Source organism: Marmota flaviventris, chromosome X (genome assembly GCF_047511675.1).
Source record: "Marmota flaviventris isolate mMarFla1 chromosome X, mMarFla1.hap1, whole genome shotgun sequence".
NCBI lineage: Eukaryota > Metazoa > Chordata > Mammalia > Rodentia > Sciuridae > Marmota > Marmota flaviventris.
Genome location: NC_092518.1, coordinates 58,785,303 through 58,804,471, shown reverse-complemented (window position 1 = coordinate 58,804,471; position 19,169 = coordinate 58,785,303). Strand labels below are relative to the sequence as shown.

The 19,169-nt window shown below is 49.5% G+C and overlaps 1 protein-coding gene across 3 annotated transcripts in view; it reads left to right on the top strand.

The window, feature by feature from the left end:
- Stard8 (StAR related lipid transfer domain containing 8) overlaps positions 1-13,325 on the top strand; it is a 79,432-nt gene extending 66,107 nt beyond the window's left edge. For all 3 annotated transcript variants that reach the window (XM_071606247.1, XM_071606246.1, XM_027935892.3), the window contains 13 exons: positions 105-176; positions 2,233-2,314; positions 3,266-3,329; positions 4,483-5,876; positions 6,533-6,706; positions 7,804-7,963; positions 8,463-8,661; positions 9,046-9,256; positions 9,522-9,636; positions 9,867-10,091; positions 11,169-11,386; positions 11,485-11,661; positions 11,858-13,325. In XM_071606247.1, coding sequence (XP_071462348.1) covers positions 105-176; positions 2,233-2,314; positions 3,266-3,329; positions 4,483-5,876; positions 6,533-6,706; positions 7,804-7,963; positions 8,463-8,661; positions 9,046-9,256; positions 9,522-9,636; positions 9,867-10,091; positions 11,169-11,386; positions 11,485-11,661; positions 11,858-11,975 — 3,209 coding nt within the window. In that variant the 3' untranslated portion in view covers positions 11,976-13,325. The remainder of the gene's footprint in view (positions 1-104; positions 177-2,232; positions 2,315-3,265; positions 3,330-4,482; positions 5,877-6,532; positions 6,707-7,803; positions 7,964-8,462; positions 8,662-9,045; positions 9,257-9,521; positions 9,637-9,866; positions 10,092-11,168; positions 11,387-11,484; positions 11,662-11,857) is intronic.
- The last annotated feature ends 5,844 nt before the right edge of the window (positions 13,326-19,169 follow it).

Here is a 19,169-nt window from a genome sequence, read left to right as displayed (position 1 = left end):
TCACCAGAACTAGATACGCCTATGCACTAAAGGTAAGGCAGCACACATCCAGATGGCTGGGTGCTAACCCCATTTCTCTGCCTCTTTCTTTCTCCCTGTTGTAGAAACTGAGGCCAAACAAGCATGTGAATGGCTCCGAGCGACAGGATTCCCTCAGTATGCTCAGCTTTTTGAAGGTAAGGCCACTCAATTGTTCCCCCTCCCCCATACCTAAACATTCATTATCCTCAGCTTTTCATCTATGAAATGGGCAAATCAGACTCTCTCTCCAACAACACAAGAAGCTGTGTATCCTGGGTCTGCTCAAATTTGTTCAGGGAATTGACTCCTGAAGGTAGAGCTCTGCTCTCCTGCATCATCATCTGTTAGATCACTCTCATCAGCCTCCACAAGCTCTGGTGTTGGCCACATTTGAAGGGATTTTTTTTATTGGTTGCTCAAGACAATAGAAGGGACATGTTTTGCCAGGGACACTGTTTTGTACCACTCCTAAGGATGCCATTCACATAGACACAATGGAGTCTGCAACCTAATGGCTCATCCTGGACCTTACTTTGTCCACAGTGATGGCCTCACTTCTGTTTTGTTTCATCATTCTCCTTTTCTTAGAGTTCTTCATATTCAATGTTCCCTTTTCCCTCTTCTTTCCATACCCCCACGGCACCCTGGCTTCACCCCCACCTCACTTTGTCAAACTCACTACTGACCTTCATGGTGTCAAATTTAGTGGTCATTTCCCAGTCCTCTTATTCGAGCTCTCAACCGCATTCAGTGCAGGTGGCCACTCCTTCCTTTGACTTGCAGAATGACCTCCTCTCCTGACTGGCTCTCTGGCTGCTGCTCTCAGTCTCCTTAGCTGACTCTGCTTCCTCTGACATCTAAATGTTAAGGTGTCCTAGGGCTCAGCCTGAACCCTCTACACTCTCACCATTTCTTTTCAGTGAGGTCCTTGTCCAAGTGTATCTGTAGTCCCAATGTCTCTGTCTGGACCTCATTCCCAAGCTCCAGATTTATCTATTTAGCTACCAAATCAATATCTCTATTCAGATGTATAATAGGTATCTAGGAGATTTAAAAGGTCTAAAACCAAATTTCTGATGGCTATAACTCACTTTTTTTTACTAGTACTGGGGATTGAACTCAGGGCACTCAACCATGGAGCCCCATCCCGAGCCCATTTTTCTATTTTATTTAGAGACAGGGTCTCGTTGAGTTGCATAGGCCCTTGCTAAGTTGCAGAGGCTGGCTTTGAACTCGTGATCCTCCTGCCTCAGCCTCCTGAGCTGCTGGGTATAGCTCACTTATTTTGCCTGAAACTCTTTCTAGTTTCTTTGCACAGCCTGCTTCTTCTCGTTCTTCAGGGCTCAGTGCAGAAATCAGTGCCTCAGAAAGGCCTTTGCTGACCACCTCTCTCCAAGTAGCCCCCACCAGCCTCTCTCTACCCCATCATCCTGGTTAATGTCTTTCGTGGCATTTGTAACTCTGTTCTCTTGGTTTTGTATATAGTTTATTGTCTGTTTCTCATGAGAGTACTACTTCCTGGAGGCAGGGACCATTTCTGTCCTGTTCACTATTGTGTGCTCAATACCTTGCATAATGCCTGGCATGAAGCCATTTTAGTATTACTCGAATGAGTAAATGGATGAATGAATAGTAAATAAATAGGCTTATTTTACCAGTAAGGTAGAGGACTGTGGGACTTCTCAGATTCTCTTTCCCCTTCTCCTAACTTGTTCCTCATTCCTCTCCCTTTCATAAGTCCCAGTGAGTGGGTTCCCAATGTTCTGACACTAAGGGGGCATGAGGTATTGTTTGAGTACATACTGGCCCTTCTGTCCTCACTCCCTCTCTACCCCCCACCCACCCCAGTTCACCTTGGGCCAGGGAAGAGGTTCCCTGTCTGAGCAGCCCAGGATTCAAACGAGACTAGAAGAATCCAAGATGGCTCTTGGCAGCTACCCAGGTTCTTAGGCCTGTGGTCCCCTATGAACCTGCCTGACTGACTGATGGGGTCCTTCAATCCAGCTCAACCCTCCTGGCTTTTCTCCCAACTGTCAACTCAGAGTTCCATGTGTCCCCCTTCTTTACTCCTGACTCTTTTCCTTCTGCTTTGACTTCTCTTCCAGCTTCCTCTGTTCCCTCCCCTCCCCCTGTACACTTCCAGCTCAAGGGCTGCAGAGGCTGGGTTTCTAATTTACTACTTGACTTACTTTGCTTCTCTCTGCCATACAGAAGGCTCGTTTCCCCTGGATATTGGCTCTGTGAAGAAGGACCACAGTTTTCTGGACGAGGACTCTCTGGGGGCCCTGTGCAGGTAGGGGGGCTAAGGGTCAGGGCTAGGAAACCAAGGGCCCAGCTTGGGGTTTCCTCATGGAAAAATAAATCCCTTGTGCTGTCTAACAGAGGAGCCCAGGTTATTAACAAGGTTCAATTTCTGCTGTCACATTGCTCCTCTGTTTTCTGTGTCTGTGACACTCTCACATACCCAGTCACTCTAGCTAGAAAACTCAGATCTCTCCTTCCTCAGATTTAGTCTCTCTACTTATAGCAGCCCAGCCCTTCTCTGAAGCCAAACCATGATTTCTCCTTGGATCTCTGAAAGTAACCTTCTACTGGTCTCTGTATTCTACTCCCACCCTCTCTGGGTCCAGCCTCTCAACAGCCACCAAAATCACCTTTTTAAATCTCCAAGTGGGTGCTCCTCTGCTTAAAATTTGTTATTACATACATACAAAATTTCAAAGCTTTTTTTTCAGCCATGACACTCGAGGTCCTTTGCCATCTGGCTTTTGACCTGTCTTCACAGCCTTGATCTTAGCTTTTCCTACTTATCTCCTACTGGAATGCACCCTCTGTATCTTGTCATAGACTCCTGGGAAGAGCCTGGGATAGGAGTTTCTGTTTTCCTCACCTTTAAAATCTCATTTCTATTCTCCAGGAAGCCTTTTCTGACTGCACCCCCCACTTTTCATGGGAGTTCCTTGTCCCACCCTCTGTCTGCTGTGTCTTCTGTCTCCTCTGTTCTTGAACCTGTCCCATTTGTGTAGTGGTTTATTTATTTATCTATAAGCTCTTGGAGGACAAAGGCCATGCTCGTCTGAGCATTGTGCCTGATGCTAAGGCCTTCATGGACACTGGGGCCTGAGGGAAAAGTCTTGATGGCTTGACCATGTGAAGTGGTAGACAATAACTTGACAGTGTCTTGGTAGGCCATGCCAGGCTTTCGGGATTGGGACCTTGGGTAAACACTTTCATTTCATTGCAGGAGGCTGATGACCTTGAATAATTGTGCCTCGATGAAACTGGAGGTTCATTTTCAATGCAAGCAGGTAAATCCTGGCAAGGGGTGGGACCTGTGGTCTTGTGGCACCTTGGAGGGAACCATGACATATATAAACTACTTGTGAAACTAGCTTCAGGATCACAAAAGTCTGGGTTGTCTAGAGCAGTGCTTTGCCCCAATTCAGGGTAGGAATGGAGGAAGCTCCCTGTGTAGCAGACCCTATGAGGCCACTGGATTTTGATGAGCCTCATCTACAGGTGAGAGGATGTGAGCAAGTACCCTGGCCCATGGCCTTTTACTGCCCCAGCTCAGCCTGTGTCTCCCTTCTGGGTTTGTCAGTATTTTGACCTAGTGATGGCCCCTCCTCAAGGAAATCCACCTGCCTTCACTGCTTGGTTTGTGATGGCTAAAATTCATTGGATGGTCTCACCTGCTATCTGAAGCCTCATTTTCAATCAATTGAGGGGCTGGATTAGTAGCCTTCCAAGGTCTTTCCATCACTGCTGTTGTGGTATTACAGAAACTAAGAAGAATTTGTTCTATACACTGGATTGGACATAGCTCTGGAATGTGGGCCTTGTAACCCAGTCATTTTCTGGGTAACATCTTAGTTGGTTTCTTCCAGAACTTTCCCCCAAAAGACCTGCAGTAAGATGGGGCAACCAAGTTGCTAGATCCCTACCTATGAAGCAGGAGGCTCAAGGAGCCTAGGTGCAGCTCTGCCACTGACTTTTGAGTGACCTTGGCCAAGCCTCTTCCTCAGTCTGGGCCTCAGTTTCCTCTCCTTGCCAAGGACAAAATGAATTAGAAAATCTAAACTTCCTCCCTGGTTCCAGCCTCTTATGATTCTCATATAAGACTACAGCCTGAACACTTAGGAGGTTGTCACTGACTTACTGCATGTCACTGTATGACCTTGGTCATATGACTTCTTATTTGGAGGTGTCACTTTCCCTGTCTGTATAATGTGGATAGGTGAACTCAATGGTTGTTATAATACATCTGTGCTCCTTATTTGACCCTGGCTTCCTCCAGCACTCCCAGATCCAGCTGCCCACTCCTAGGCCATGTCCTCAACCATAAAGCAAGGGCCTTCACCTCACAGCCCCCTGAAACTTTGGAAACAGAGAGCAGAGCACAGGCTGGGGCTCGTGGGCTGGCTAGACCTTGCTGACCCCTCCCTGTGGTACCCTCCCCAGAATGAAGACTCAGAAGAGGAAGAGCAGTGCACCATCAGCACTCATTGGGCCTTTCAGCCAGAAAGCAAGCGGTGGTCACGCGTGGGTTCCTCTGACCTACTGGCTCCACCGAGCCCTAGCCTTCCAGTGACCTCAAGCTGTGAGAGTGTCCTCACTGAACTTAGCGCCACCTCCCTGCCAGCCATCACTGTGAGCCTGCCACCCGAGCCAGTGCACCTGCCTTTGGTAGACCATGTCCCTAGCACTAATGACCTGACCCTCCTCAGCCCCACCCAGGGCCAGAAGGTTCCCCAGGAGAAAAGCAAGAAACAACGTTCCCGAAGCTTTCTCAAGCACCTTGAGTCTCTGAGGCGGAAGGAAAAGGGTGACAGCCGGCAAACAGGGCCTGAGCGTAGCCCCACCACTTCAGAGAGGGCCCCCAAAGCCTCATCTTTCCGCAGTTGCCGTGGCTTCCTCTCAGCTGGATTTTATAGGGCCAAGAACTGGGCATCCACCTCAGGTAGTGGCAGTAATGGTGGGACTCGAGAGGTTTGGCCTGTGGCCACATACCGGCATCCTCAGCAGGTACACCGGGGTAACTACCTGGTGCATGTGCCTGGGGACCATAAACCAGGCACATTCCCTCGCTCTCTGTCCATTGAGAGCCTGTGTCCAGAGGATGGACACCGCCTGGCAGACTGGCAGCCAGCTAGGCGCTGGGGCTATGAAGGCCGCCGGGGTTCCTGTGGCTCAACAGGCAGCCATGCCAGCACCTATGACAACATGCCTGAGCTGTACCCAGCTGAGCCTATACTGGCTAGGGCCGAGCCTGAAGATGAGGAGGAAGGTGGGGGCAGCTATGCCCACCTGGATGACATCCTCCAGCATGTGTGGGGGCTGCAGCAACGGGTTGAGCTCTGGTCCCAGGCCATGTACCCAGAACTGGAGCCTGGAGATAAGGAAGAGGAAGAGGAGGAAGAAGAAGAGGAGGAGGCTACTTCATCAGTAGAAATAGCCACAGCTGAAGTCAAAGGACAGGCTGAGACTATGGCCCAGGCAGAAACTCCAACCCTTGGAGAGTCCCTCTCCTGGGTCCAGGCCAAAGTCCAGCCAGTAGGACCAGCTCAGGCCCCAGATGAGGTCGAATCATTGGCACAGGTAGAAGCTGAGGCCCCAGCCTGGGTCCAGGACAGTGAGCAAGAGGTGAACTCAGGTGGGGAACCCACCTCTGCTTCCAGTCTGTCTGTAGAAGGACACTCCATTTCTGACACTGGGGCCTCTTCCACTGAACTTGATAGTAGTGGGAACTCCACGAATGAGACGGAGGCTGCAGGGTCTCTGGTGGGACTCCAGGCACCAGTGCCCCGTGAACGGCGTGATTCAGGCGTTGGGGCCTCACTTACCAGACCCTGCAGGTAGGAATTTGGGGTAGGGTTGTGGGTGGGGATCCCTGACACCTCTCTCTCTCTCTCTCTCTCTCTCTCTCTCTCTCTCTCTCTCTCTCTCTCTCCCTCTACCCAGTCTCTAATTTCTTAGTCATGAGACCCAGGAGCAAGTTCTTGCAGGTTGGGAGATCACCTCCAGAGAGCTAGTCCTGGAAAATAGAAAGAGTACAAGACTTAGGAGTTCAGACTGTTAGATTCAGGGTCTGCCCCTGTTGTGACCTTGAGGAAATAAATGGTAGCTTCTCTTTGGGTATCGGTTTCTTTATCTGTGCAGTGAGGGTGTTAGAGGAGATGTTCTGTGATCCTCAGCTCTGCTACTGAGGGTTTCTTGGAGAAGCTCCTTGAGAGGACTGCAATGGGTAGAGGCTGGCACTGCTTTTTGGCACTGCATGGGCCTGAGCACAGTGCTAGCCTCCCTGAGAGCTCCTTGGCCCCTGGGCAGACCTGGGAGCCAAAGTGAGCTTTGTTCACCCTGGGGTCCAGCAACAGTGCTGAATATGGTCTCATCTCTGTCTTATCTTTTCTCTGTGGAGGAAAAAAAAAAAAAAGGACCAGAAGAACACAGCCTTTTCTAAGGATTAGCCAACTGCTTCTCCAACCTTCTCTGCCCCTTTTACCCCCACCAGGAAGCTCCGTTGGCACAGCTTCCAGAATTCCCACCGGCCCAGCCTCAACTCGGAGTCGCTGGAGATCAATAGGCAGTTTGCCGGCCAGATCAACCTCCTGCACAAGGGCTCACTGTTGCGGCTCACTGCCTTCATGGAGAAGTACACTGTGCCCCACAAACAAGGCTGGGTCTGGTAAGTGGCTCCCAAGCCATGGGGAGGGGAGCCGCTGGCTCATGTCTAGCCCCCTGGGGAGGCAACCCAGAGGTGGGTACAGGCAGGCAAAGCCCACAGGCCTGGGGAGTGGTGTGCTGTGCTAGGAGGCTGGAGGGGCCATGTGAAGATGGATGTGGGATGGGGGACCCTGGATTCTACAGCTGTCCTTTCTCCATTCCAATTTCTCCATTCCTATTTGGTTGTCATGTTTTAGGTAATTAAACACCCCCTGTGGCTCTGTGTGGTCCAATTCCTTTCCATGGTGATTCTTCCATGTTCTGGTCCTGCCCCATGTGATTGGCTCTGTACCCTGCCAGTGTCAAGGAATGCCATTGTAAAGGCCAATGGGACTAGTTGCCCTCCTCCCTCCTCTCTCTCTCTCTCTCTCTCTCTCTCTCTCTCTCTTGGCACCAGGGATGGAACCCAAGGGTGGTTAACCACTGAACCACATCCCCAGCCCTTTTTTTCTATTTTATTTAGTAACAGGTCTCGCTAACTTGTTTACAGCCTTGCTAAGTTGCTGAGGCTGGCTTTGAACTTGCAAGCCTCCTGCCTCAACTTCCTGAGTCTCGGGGATTAAAGGCATGCACCACCACAACCCAATTAATTGTCCTTCTCTAAATGTGCCATGCACCCCCCCCACCCAACCTTTGCTTTTGTTGATGTTGTTCTCTCCACCTGGAATATCTTTTCATCATTTCTCTGGGACAATTCCTTTCTGTCCTTCCAGAGCCCGCTGTATTACCAACTCCTTTCTAAAGCCTTCCCTGACCTGCTAGGTACAGTTTCCCTCCCTTGTGAGTCTTTCCCTAAGTTCTTGCCCTACTACTTGGCCTACTACTGGACACATGAATTGTCACTGCCTATTGACACAGTTATCACCTTCACTGGACTGAGAGCCCCCAGTGTCCCTGTGTGACTCCCTCAGGCTGGGCCCAAAACAGGTGCTCAGTGAGCGTTGCCCCTGGGGATATGGTATACTTCTTACCTTCCTCAGGCATTACTGAAGCTTCTGAGACTGGACAGTCTCTAAACTGTGCTCCTACTCCATGATCACTTGTCACTCCTCTAAACAGGTCAATGCCCAAGTTCATGAAAAGGAATAAGACGCCAGACTATAAGGGACAGCATGTATTTGGGGTACCACCCCTTATCCACGTGCAGCGCACAGGCCAGCCCCTGCCACAAAGTATTCAGCAAGCTATGCGCTACTTGCGCAGCCAGTGCCTGGACCAGGTGAGCCGTCTGGGGAACCTGCAGAGAGTTGGTAGTGGGAGTGGAGCTGGTAGAGGCCCCCAAGGCTCAGGAGACGGGGAGGGAACTGCTCTGACCTTCCCCCTGGGCTGGACTGGCCTACCAGAGACCTGTACTCTCCTCAGCAAGAATGGAGCCAAAGCTCCCTTCCCCTCCTTAGTTTGAAGCCCTCTGCCCAGCTCTGTGGCAGCCTCTTTCTGCCCAAGGTTCACTAGTCCCCATTTGCTAGTAACTGCCTTAGCCTGAGGTTCCTTTTCCCTACTCTTATCCCTGAAGCCCATCTTTCTATTCAGTCCCCAGGCTGTAAAAAGCCTTCTCTCTGGTCTTGCCATTTATCTCCTCCCCTGCCCAGATGGAAGCCTCCTAGGCTTCAAATTCTCTAGGGTAATCTGTGCTCCTGACACCCAGACCAGGACTGGCTCACAGTTTCCCTCCTTCCCTATACATTGCCCTCCTTTCCTCCTTCTTCTGCATGGGCCAGGTGGGCATCTTCCGCAAGTCTGGGGTCAAATCCAGGATCCAGAACCTGCGCCAAATGAACGAGAGCTCCCCTGACAATGTCTGCTATGAGGGCCAGTCTGCTTATGATGTCGCTGACCTCCTGAAGCAATATTTCCGGGATCTGCCTGAGCCCATCTTCACCAGCAAGCTCACCACCACTTTCCTGCAGATCTATCAGCGTGAGTCACTTCTACCTCAACCCAAATAATTGCCCCATTCTAACTATTCCTGACTTGGGGCAGAGAAATCTGGTGGCCAGATCCATGAGCTTATTTACTCTCTGGAGTTGGAAAAGCACTTGGAGAGACACCACATTCTGTTCCCCCAAACCCATTATATAAAAGGGTAGACTGAGGCCATGAAGACAGGAACAGACTTACCTAAGGTCACACTGCACATTGGGAGCAGAACTAGATATAGCCCCCAGAGACATCCTAAAGCCTGTCTTTCCTTCCATCTCAGTGGCTCCCCTGGGAACTTTTGTGTATTCCTAGAAGCAGAAGGCTTGCTGCCAGTGCCTCTGGGGAGGTAAGGAAGGCCCTTCTGTTCTTCCTTCCTTACAGTCCTCCCCAAGGATCAGTGGTTGGCAGCAGCACAAGCTGCCACCTTGCTGCTCCCCGATGAGAACCGAGAAGTGCTACAGACACTGCTTTACTTCCTAAGTGACATTGCCTCGGCCGAGGAAAATCAGATGACAGCTGGCAACCTGGCAGTGTGCCTGGCACCCTCCATCTTCCACCTCAACGTCTCCAAAAAGGATAGCCCCTCACCCAGGTGAAATAGGGCAAGGGCATGGCAGGGCCAGGCTGGGAGGGTTTTTGGTCACACTGGACTCTTGGCCTTTGATGGCTCACATTGCTGTTTTCTGGCCTTACCACAAGGGGACAGTGTGACTTCTCAGGGCCCAGGACTGGTTAGCCACTGTGGAACAGGGCCTTTCCAAAAAAAACAGGGCCTTTCCTGGGAGCTGGAAGCCAGCCTGTCAGCCATCTTGTCTTGTTCCTTGGTACCATCCTCTCCTCTCTCCCCCTCCCTCCAGGATCAAGAGCAAACGTAGCCTGGTTGGTCGGCCAGGTCCTAGGGACCTGAGTGAAAATATGGCTGCCACCCAGGGCCTATCACACATGATCAGTGACTGCAAGAAACTTTTCCAAGTGAGTAAGCGCAGGTCATGGTGTCTACTTACCAGACTTTTGAGAACCAGTCAGGCCTGACCTTTGCACCCCAAGTCAGGGATAGTGCACAACCTGTCACAGATATTTCCAGTAGCTAGGATTCTGCTTAACCTCACTGCCTCACCACTGCCCTGAACACAAACCTGACAGACCTCATGGGATCTCCTGCTCCCCATGGCCCCCATCCCTGTGTGTTTGTGCCCTCTCAGGTGCCCCAGGACATGGTGGTGCAACTGTGTGGCTCCTACAGTGCAGCTGAGCTTAGCCCTCCCGGCCCAGCCCTGGCTGAGCTCCGTCGAGCTCAGGCCGCAGGAGTGAGCCTGAGCCTCTACATGGAGGAGAGTGTGCAGGAGCTGCTGCGGGATGCTGCTGAGCGCTTCAAGGGCTGGGTGAGCGTGCCAGGACCCCAGCGCACAGAACTGGCTTGCAGGAAGGTAGGCACCACGCTCCCCATAGTTGCCATGGGGCTGGAAGCTGGCATTGTGTAGGCAAGAGGGCTGAGGAACCTAAAGGAAGGAATCATGGGGAGCTGCTATGCCAGCCTCACTGGGCTTGGTCCTGATACTTAGAGGATGTCAGCCAGCTAAGCAAGTACCTTAAGGAATCAAAAACCAAGTAAAACCCAGGGGTCTCTCTCAGGGACCACCTTCCAGAATTCTTTATCAGAAGCCCCATTCCAGGCACAAATACTCCCTGTCCACAACCAAGTTGAACTTGCACTTCCACCTTTGTGTGTCTGCTTACGGCAGCTTTCTGACTTGACTAGCCTGCTCCCAAGCATGCCATTGCTAATGCTATCTAAGTGACATTCTTAGGGGGTTGCCCACTTGTCTCCCAGTCCCTGGATCTTGAACAACCTGTGCTGGGACATGTGACATTCTCTAAGTCCCCTCCTTCATCCAGAGCCTTCTGTCATGCCCCAGAGTGGAGCTAATTTTTCTCCATGCCCCTCCCAGCATTGGGCCGCACTCTTTCTTGGCTGCTGTTTCTGTGTAAGATGGCAAGCTTGAAGTTTCCCATATATAAAATTGTCATGATGAAGCCTTCCTTATGGAATTGGGGATGGAGGGACCTTGCACAGTTCCTGGTACATATAAAAGGCTGTGTTAATGACTGCTTTTGCCCTGGCGCACATATTTTACTTCCCATGCCAGATGAAGAGTCCCTTGAGGAAGATCACTACCTTCTCTTCTTGCTCACTTTTAAAAATTCCAAGCACTATTCCCAGTCATAATAAGGCCCAATAAACCTCTGGGAATGTGTGACATGTCATCTCTTTGTGTTCTTGAGAAGGCTGAGAAGTAGGAATCCAGAAAAGACAGGGAAGACAGAGCATGGGCCAGCCTGCCTGGGCCCAGCTAGGGTTAGCCGGGGTGAACTGCAGCCTTCCTTTGTCAGGGGCTGGAGCAAGGGAAACCCTGGGCCCTGCGGCTGGAGGCGTGGCTTGCAGGATGGAGAAGGAGTTCTCTGTCCCTGACAGCTGGCCCTATCCCTGCCACCATGGTTTGCAGGCACCAGACGGGCACCCGTTACGTATGTGGAAGGCGTCCACAGAGGTGGCAGCCCCTCCAGCTGTAGTGCTACATCGTGTCCTACGGGAGCGGGCCCTTTGGGATGAGGACCTACTTCGAGCCCAGGTGCTGGAAGCCTTGATGCCAGGGGTGGAGCTGTACCACTACGTCACCGACAGCATGGCACCCCATCCTTGCCGTGACTTCGTGGTGCTCCGGTAAGGGGCTCTAGCTGCCACCCTGCTGTGCTTGGGGGACCCAAGAGGTGGGGTGGGAGCCAGCACCAGGAATCTGAATGGGTGTTCTGTCCCCACAGAATGTGGCGCTCTGACCTGCCTCGTGGGGGCTGCCTGCTTGTCTCCCAGTCCCTGGATCCTGAACAACCTGTGCCGGAGTCAGGGGTGCGGGCTCTCATGCTCACCTCCCAGTACCTCATGGAACCTTGTGGCCTGGGACGCTCGCGCCTCACTTACATCTGCCGTGCTGACCTCAGGTACCAGGCCTGGGATGCCCTGCCTCAGCCCTGTGGCCCTGACCTCCTCCCTTGCCTCTGAGCTTACTTTATGTCTCATGCAATTGATTCCAGGATGGAGATCAGGTCCCCAGGTGGGGATGATCTGGGTGGGGGTCAGGTCCTTTATTCCTTCCCCTTGGTGAAAGCTCATGCCTGGTTTCTTCTGCCTTTCTAGGGGCCGTTCTCCTGACTGGTACAACAAAGTCTTTGGGCACCTCTGTGCTATGGAAGTGGCAAAGATCCGGGATTCCTTCCCCATGCTGCAGGCAGCTGGCCCTGAGACAAAGTTGTGAGGCTTGGGCCAGCATGGCCCAGGCCCCCTGTCACCAAGGAAGTGAAAGGGAATAAGAACAGACCCCCCCCCCCAAGGCTGCAGCCAGCAGCAGAGTTAGGCCCAGGTGGCTCTGGCTGCCCTGCTGCCTTACTTCCTAAAGTGCCTCTGCATGCACAGGCCAGGGTGGGGTGGGGAGGATTTAGGTGTCCCCCTCCACTCTATCTTCATGCCCAGCACTGCATTCTGCTCTCCCAAGAGAAGACAATCATGTTAGTAGCAGGAAGACTGCTGCTGTCCATCACCTGCCCAGTAAGCCACAACAGTCCCCTACCTGAAGGGAGAAAGAGGTCAAGAGCACTTATGGTCCCAGCTCTCTGCCAGACTGAGAGACCAAGCCATCCTGTTTGGTGCTAGGATCCTTTTGAGGTTGGACAGGAGGTTCTGGTCCTGTCTTTGGGGTCAACATTGGCCCTAAACTGGCCATTCCAGAAATGGAACTAGAACATATAGGCAGAGGGGAAGAGCATGGGACAGCCCCAACCACCATAAGTTGTTTGATTTATGTAAATACGATGCCAATTTTTATGAGGCTGATTTAGAGTGGGCACTGACAGGCCCCTAGTAGGTGACATGACGATTTGGGATAGCTTGAGACATGAAGGTGAACAGCCTTCCTTTCTCAAGTCTCAAGAGACCAATGAACCAATCTCCCTTGGCTTGGGCTCCACATTTTATCTGCCACTTCCTGGGGTCCCGGGTACCCTTTGACTGTGCACTGCCATGTCTGCAGAGTAAACAAGTTCACTCCCATCACACAGGCCAAGTCAAAGTACTTAGTGGCAGAAAGACAAGTATCTATGTCCCCATCCCTTTTGCTTATGGTAGTGGGCTAACATAATAGCCCTTTCTTGGGCCAGTGAGATGGAAAGGCCCATTTTAACCAGCTGGGGCTTTATCCAAACCTAATCAGTCCTACTCACTGGCCAGCTTTGCTCACATGGAGATCCAATTGCCATTCAAAGACCCACTGGTGCTTTATTTTTCTTTCTGCTAAATAAACTGGAGTGGGATGGGTCCCAGCCACCATTGTAATTTTTGAGCTTATTTTATTTGTACCTATAAATACTGTACAGTCAGAATATATATGTGTATTTGTATGTGTACATATAGATACATATATACATATATATGCACACACATATATACATGCATATATATATATAGTTTCTCCTAAATGGGTTATAATCTCTAAGTGGGAGCAAGGGTCTGGAAGGTCTCAGGGCAGGACAGTTCCTATGGGAGGGGAGAGGTGGAGAGCAGGGTACAGAAGAATCCCTTGGCAGAACAATAAAGCATTACTAGAGATGAACTCTGGCTCTGTGCTGTCTTTGCTGAGACAACTGGTTAGGAACTGGGCATGGGTTGCACTCAAGTTCACAGGTCAGGAGTGAGCATTTACCTCACCACCTCGCAAGCCCCAACTCATTGATTTTAGGACTTGGGTGAGGCTGTGGGAGCAATGAGGAGGGCCTCAGTTCTTGTCCTGAGGAGGTAATGGGGGAACAAAACTTGAAAAAGCCAAAGCATGGGCAGACACTGCACACCCCATCTTGTGACCTGGCTGGCATTCCCAGATGCCATGTGGGTAGCACCCTTGTCAGGGAAAGCTGCTGTCAACAGGCAAACATTCTGGGGAGAGCAATTGTTTAACACCAATGCTGGGTATCCTTAACAGTGGCCCTAGGAAGAGATGAGCCTGGGTAAACTCCTTCCTTCCTCCCTCTCCTACACACCACCCATACAAAGGTTGAAGTGGAAATGGCCACAAGAGGCTTGGGGTCTCTGTTCTAGCCATAAGCCATGCATATCACTTAGCCATGAGGTTACATTCTGAGAAATGTATTGTTAGGTGATTTTGTTGTACAAATGTCATAAGAGTGCACTTACACCAACTAAGAGAGCTATGACATCACTAGGGGCTATCTTATGGTACCGCCTTCCTATATCCAGTCCATCGACGACTGAAGCATTATACAGTATATGGTTGTATAGGCTTCCTGGAGTCGAACTTGGCACCACTTCTTACTACCTCTGAGACATTATGTTATCATCTCAGGTAGTTACATAGCTAGTTACCCAGGTGGCCAGGCTAGCTACACAGTCTGCCAAGGTGTGTGTCCATAACTCCTCCAGTGGGTCTCAAACTTTCATGAACATCAACATCACCCCGAGAGCCTATTACAACATGGATTGCTGGGTTCTACATCCAAGATTTCTGATTTCATGAGCCTGGCATGGAGCCTGAGAATTTGCATTTCTGACAGGTTCATAGGTGATGCTAATGCCATTGGTTCTGGCATCAGCTTTGTGTTGCTGTGACAAGATTACCTGAGAAAAACAACTTAAAAGAGAAAAGATTTATTTTGGCTAATGGTTTCACTTCATGGTTTATTTTGCTCCATAGCTACAGGCCTAAGGCAAGACAGAACATCATGTAGTGCTCACTTCCTGGCAGAGCTGAGAAGAAGAGAGAGAAGGAGATAGGGTGGTGAGAAAGGACTGGGGATGAGACATATCCTTCAAAGATATGCTCCCAATGATGCACTTCCTTCAACTGGGCCTACCCCAAGAGCTCATTTAGCTAGGAACACATCAGTTCCACCGATGAGGTCAAAGTCTTCATGATCCAATCCTTTCCTAAAATCCCCACCTCTGGACATTGCTGCATTGAGGACCAATCCTTTGGTTCTCAATGAACCCTTGGGGGACATGGACCCTTGGGGGACACTTTATATCTAAACCATCCAGGCACTATACTTCAAAATCCACTGATCTTGAGGATTCTGATGATAATTATGCAAACTCCACTCAACTGAATTCAAATCATGTGTTTGAAATTGCCCTCAGTCCCACACACAGTACCTCCAGGCCAGGGGCTCAAAGGCTCAAAGTCATTACCCCTTTCTAGCCATGTGTCTTACTTACCCTCACTGAACTTCAATTTCCTCATCTTTAAAATGAAGATAATACCACCTTATGAGGAGGTTACGAGTATTCAACTACTTACCAAGTCCTCATGAAGTGGTAGGTCACCTTGATGCCATTGTCTTATTAATAATTCTACACATCTTCCTTTGTTACATAGAACAGAGCCCACTGCTAGGTGTGGGCAGAAGTGAGCTCAGGAAGGAAGTTCTGCAGGAGAGAAGGTCAGAAAGGGTACTTCCTGTATCACTCCTTAGTCTTTCCAGAGAATCTCCTTCCAAGATCCTCCTCTGTTTCATTGGTGACTGTTTAATTTTAATAAGGCTTCCCAGCTGGGTGCAATGGCACACACCTGTAATCCCAGAGGCTCAGGAAGCTGAGGCAGGAGGATCAAGAGTTCAAACCAGCCTCAGCAAAAGCCAGGCACTAAGCAACTCATTGAGATTCTGTCTCTAAGTAAAATACAAAATAGAGCTGGGGGTGTGGCTCAGTGGTCAAGTGCTCTGAGTTCAATTCCCCAGTACCCCCAAAAAAACCAAATAAATAAGGCTTCCCATTCCTTTCCTGGAAAACTATAAGAGTTTCAAATTGTAATTCATATGTAGCCAGGCAGTTAGTACAGATAAGCAAAGCATGCTGAGTAAAGGCCATAGGAATTACAGAGTGCATGTCCCATATAAATTGGGTAGAAGGTATTCCCTTCCCATCCATTATAGACAAATAGGAATATAGACCCAGATCCAGATAACTACTTCTGCTTTTTCCAGGGGATCTGGAAGTCCAAACATTTATATAAAATCTGCAGATTTTAATTTGAAATGATTCATTACAAAATAATTTAAGCTAGAATATAACAGGCCAAACACACAAGCATGAATAGCCCCTGATTTGCACCTAATACTCCTATGCTAGAACCACATTTACAAAATGATGTAACCCTCCCCCAGAGTCATGGTCAGACATGCCATCCATCTTGGACCCAGGTCCTGTGCAGAATAAGGGGCTGCCCAGTACTTCCCCACACTCACAGCACAGAAACCTAGTGGCTATGGCATGTAGGCACAAAGCAGGAGTGCATACACACTATGGAATATTTGCCCACATAGGTGATACAGGCAATAATCCAAACAAGGATGTGAAGAAGCAGGTTCTAGAAGGATGTTGTCTGTGTGGGGCTTTCAGCTGTGCACAGTGGTGGAAGCACTAAAGTAACTATTTGGGCTAAAGAAAGATTGAAAGCTGGGACTATGGGCAAAGGGAAAGTGGCAGTGCTAAGAGCCAAGCTTTAGTAGAGTCCACACGAGGGCGCTGCTGCTCTGTGTGGGAATGTGGCCACAGGCAACAAGAAGCTGCCTGGATGCAACCCCAGCCTCTACCCCTGCCTCCAACTCTTCTCAGTGTGCCCTAGTGTCTATTCCTTTTTACTTCACATGGTCCCCCAGATCCTGTCCTTTCTCTTGTCCCCTTAGCTCTCAAGCTCTTGCCCCCTCCATCACAGAACCCTTGAACTTCTATCCCCTTCCCTCATCCAGCTCATTCCTTAGGGATGGGAGAACTTCTTTCCAGGTAGAGATTTACTGTCTAGTTCATCTCCCAATTGCACAAGTGAATATATGTCAGAACAGGCAAGGGAAGATAGTAGCTCAAGGTCATGAGGCAGCAAGAAACAGTGCTGTGATGGAACCTATGTATGTTGAGATCCAAGTGTGCCCTTTCCCATGTGACAATTATGGATTCAATAATGTGTGTGTGTGTGTGTGTGTGTGTTTGAAGGTAATAAACATGTAGGGAAAATAAAGCAGGAAAGGAGAATAAGGAGTATTGGGTGGGCAGTAGTGGTTGTTCTTTTAATAGGGCAATTATAGGATAGGGTGACATTTGCTAAAGGTGAAGAACAAGAAGACCAGAACCATATGAAGACACAACATGGCAGGCCTTGGAGGGTCAGATGTGAACAAGACTATCATATACGTGGATGCTAACACACAAAAAGGGGGAAGGAAGAACAGAAATTCATTGGATTAGATAAAGGGGAAGGAAGAGAAGGGAGGGAGGATGGGAACAGGAAAGACAGTGGAATGAATCGGACATAACTCTCCTATATTCATATATGAACACATGACCAGTGTAACTCCATATCATGTACTGCTACAAGAATGAGAAGTTATACTCCATGTATGTGTGATATGTCAAAATACACTCTACTGCCATGTACAACTAAAAAGAACAAATTTAAAAAAAGAAGACTATCATAGTGATAGTACCTGGGCAGGGGGTGATGGCTCAAGTCTGTCTGGAACAGTTCACACAGGCCCACAACATGGAGAAAAGCTCTATGCCTTTCCAACATACCCAATGTGAGGCATGAGAACACAGCTGCAAGTGAATTGGCTTCTCTGAATCTAAAACTTGCTAATCCAGTCCCTGGCCTTCTGGATCCAGCTTCCAGGAAATGTGATCAGGTCCCATGTTTGGGGGAAAAGGAGAGAAGGCAGGTTTGGGGGCAGAAGAGTGGGTGTCAGAATGAAAGCAGGACTTGGGGGTGTGACACCCCTCTTTGGGTGCGTGCATATGTACATTATTTCTGCTTAGTGTCTGTTATGGTTTAAATGAGTCCCCCCAAAGTTCTTGTGTTGAACTAACCCCCAAATTCATATATTAATGGTATTTGAAGGTGGGCCTTTGGGAGGTAGTTGGGATTTGATGAGGTTGAGAAGGTGGGACTCCCTTGATAGAATTAGGGGCTTTATAAGATGAACCTGGGTGCAGGGACACACACCTGTAATCTCAGTGGCTCTGAAGGCTGAGACAGGAATATTACAAGTTCAAGGCCAGCCTCAGCAACTTAGCAAGGCCCTAAGCAACTTAGTGAGACCCTGTCTCTAAATAAAAAATAAAAAGAACTGAAGATGTGGCTCAGTGATTAAAAAAATAAGAAGAGGGGGCTGAGGATATAGCTTAGCTGGTAGAGTGCTTGCCTCACATGCACAAGGCCCTGGGTTCAATCCCCAGCACCACAAAATTTAAAAAAAAAAAAAAGAGGAAAAGAGACTGGAAGTAGTAAGCTTGATCTATCTCACCATGAAATGCCCTCTGCCATGTTATAATATAGGAAATAGGCCCTCACCAGATGTAGAGCAGACGCTGGCTATGTTAGCTTTCTGTTGCTATGGCAAAATACCTGAGAAAATAAAAATAAAGACATATTTTGGCTCACATATCAATCCATGGTCAATTGGCCCTGTCACTTTGGGCCTAAGGTGACACAGCACATGATGGTGGGTACATGTGATGGAGGTCTGTTCATCTCATGACCTCTAAGAAGCAAAAAGAGAGAGGGGAGGGGCCAGGATTCCAAAATCTCCTTCAAGGACACACTCCCAGTGACCTAACTTCCTTCCAGTAGGCTCCATCTCCTAAATGTTCTACTCCCTCCCAATAACATCACAGGCTGGCAACCAAGCCTTTAGCACATGGGCCTTTGGAGAGCATTCCAGATCAAAAATATAGTACTGGTGGTGCCATACTCTTAGAGTTCCAGCCTCCAGAACCATAAGCCAGATAAACCTCAATTCCTTATACATTGCACAGTTTCTAGTATTTTTTTAGCAACTGAAACAATCTAAGACAACATCCAAGACCCTCCCTACCCTCTTGGCTCCCAGATCCCCCAGAGCCTCAGACTCCACCATTCTGGAGATGCCTCCCTCCTCACTCCCCTTGAAATATCGCAGGGCCCTCTTTGGTCCCTAGCTACTGGTTGGTTTTCACTCCACTTCCTCCTTGATAAGTTGGCTCCATGGCCATATCTTCATTTATGATCCGCTCCTTCCTCCATACTCAGAGATCTCTTTCCAATTCTTTGACCACAGCTACTTGGATTGCTTTTCCTGCCCCTTCCTCCACCTCTCTTCTCCTTCTATCCTGTCCCAATGACAGGTATTCCTCAATATCCTTCCTTCTGCTTCTCCTTCCTGCCTTACCTCGCTCATTAGGAAGCTTGCTGGCATCCATCATTTCAGTTTGTGCCTCTGTGCAGATGTCCCTCACATCATCACTGAGTCCCCACCTGTTCCTTAGCTCAAGATGGTCTTTCCCATTGCATGAATGGATCCACTGGAGGCCCCACCTGCGGATCCAACTCAACAGGCTGCAGCCAAGTGCATCATCTTCCCCACACTTTTTGCTCCCCCGCAGCCTGCTCTGTCTCTGTTGGTGACACTGGTCA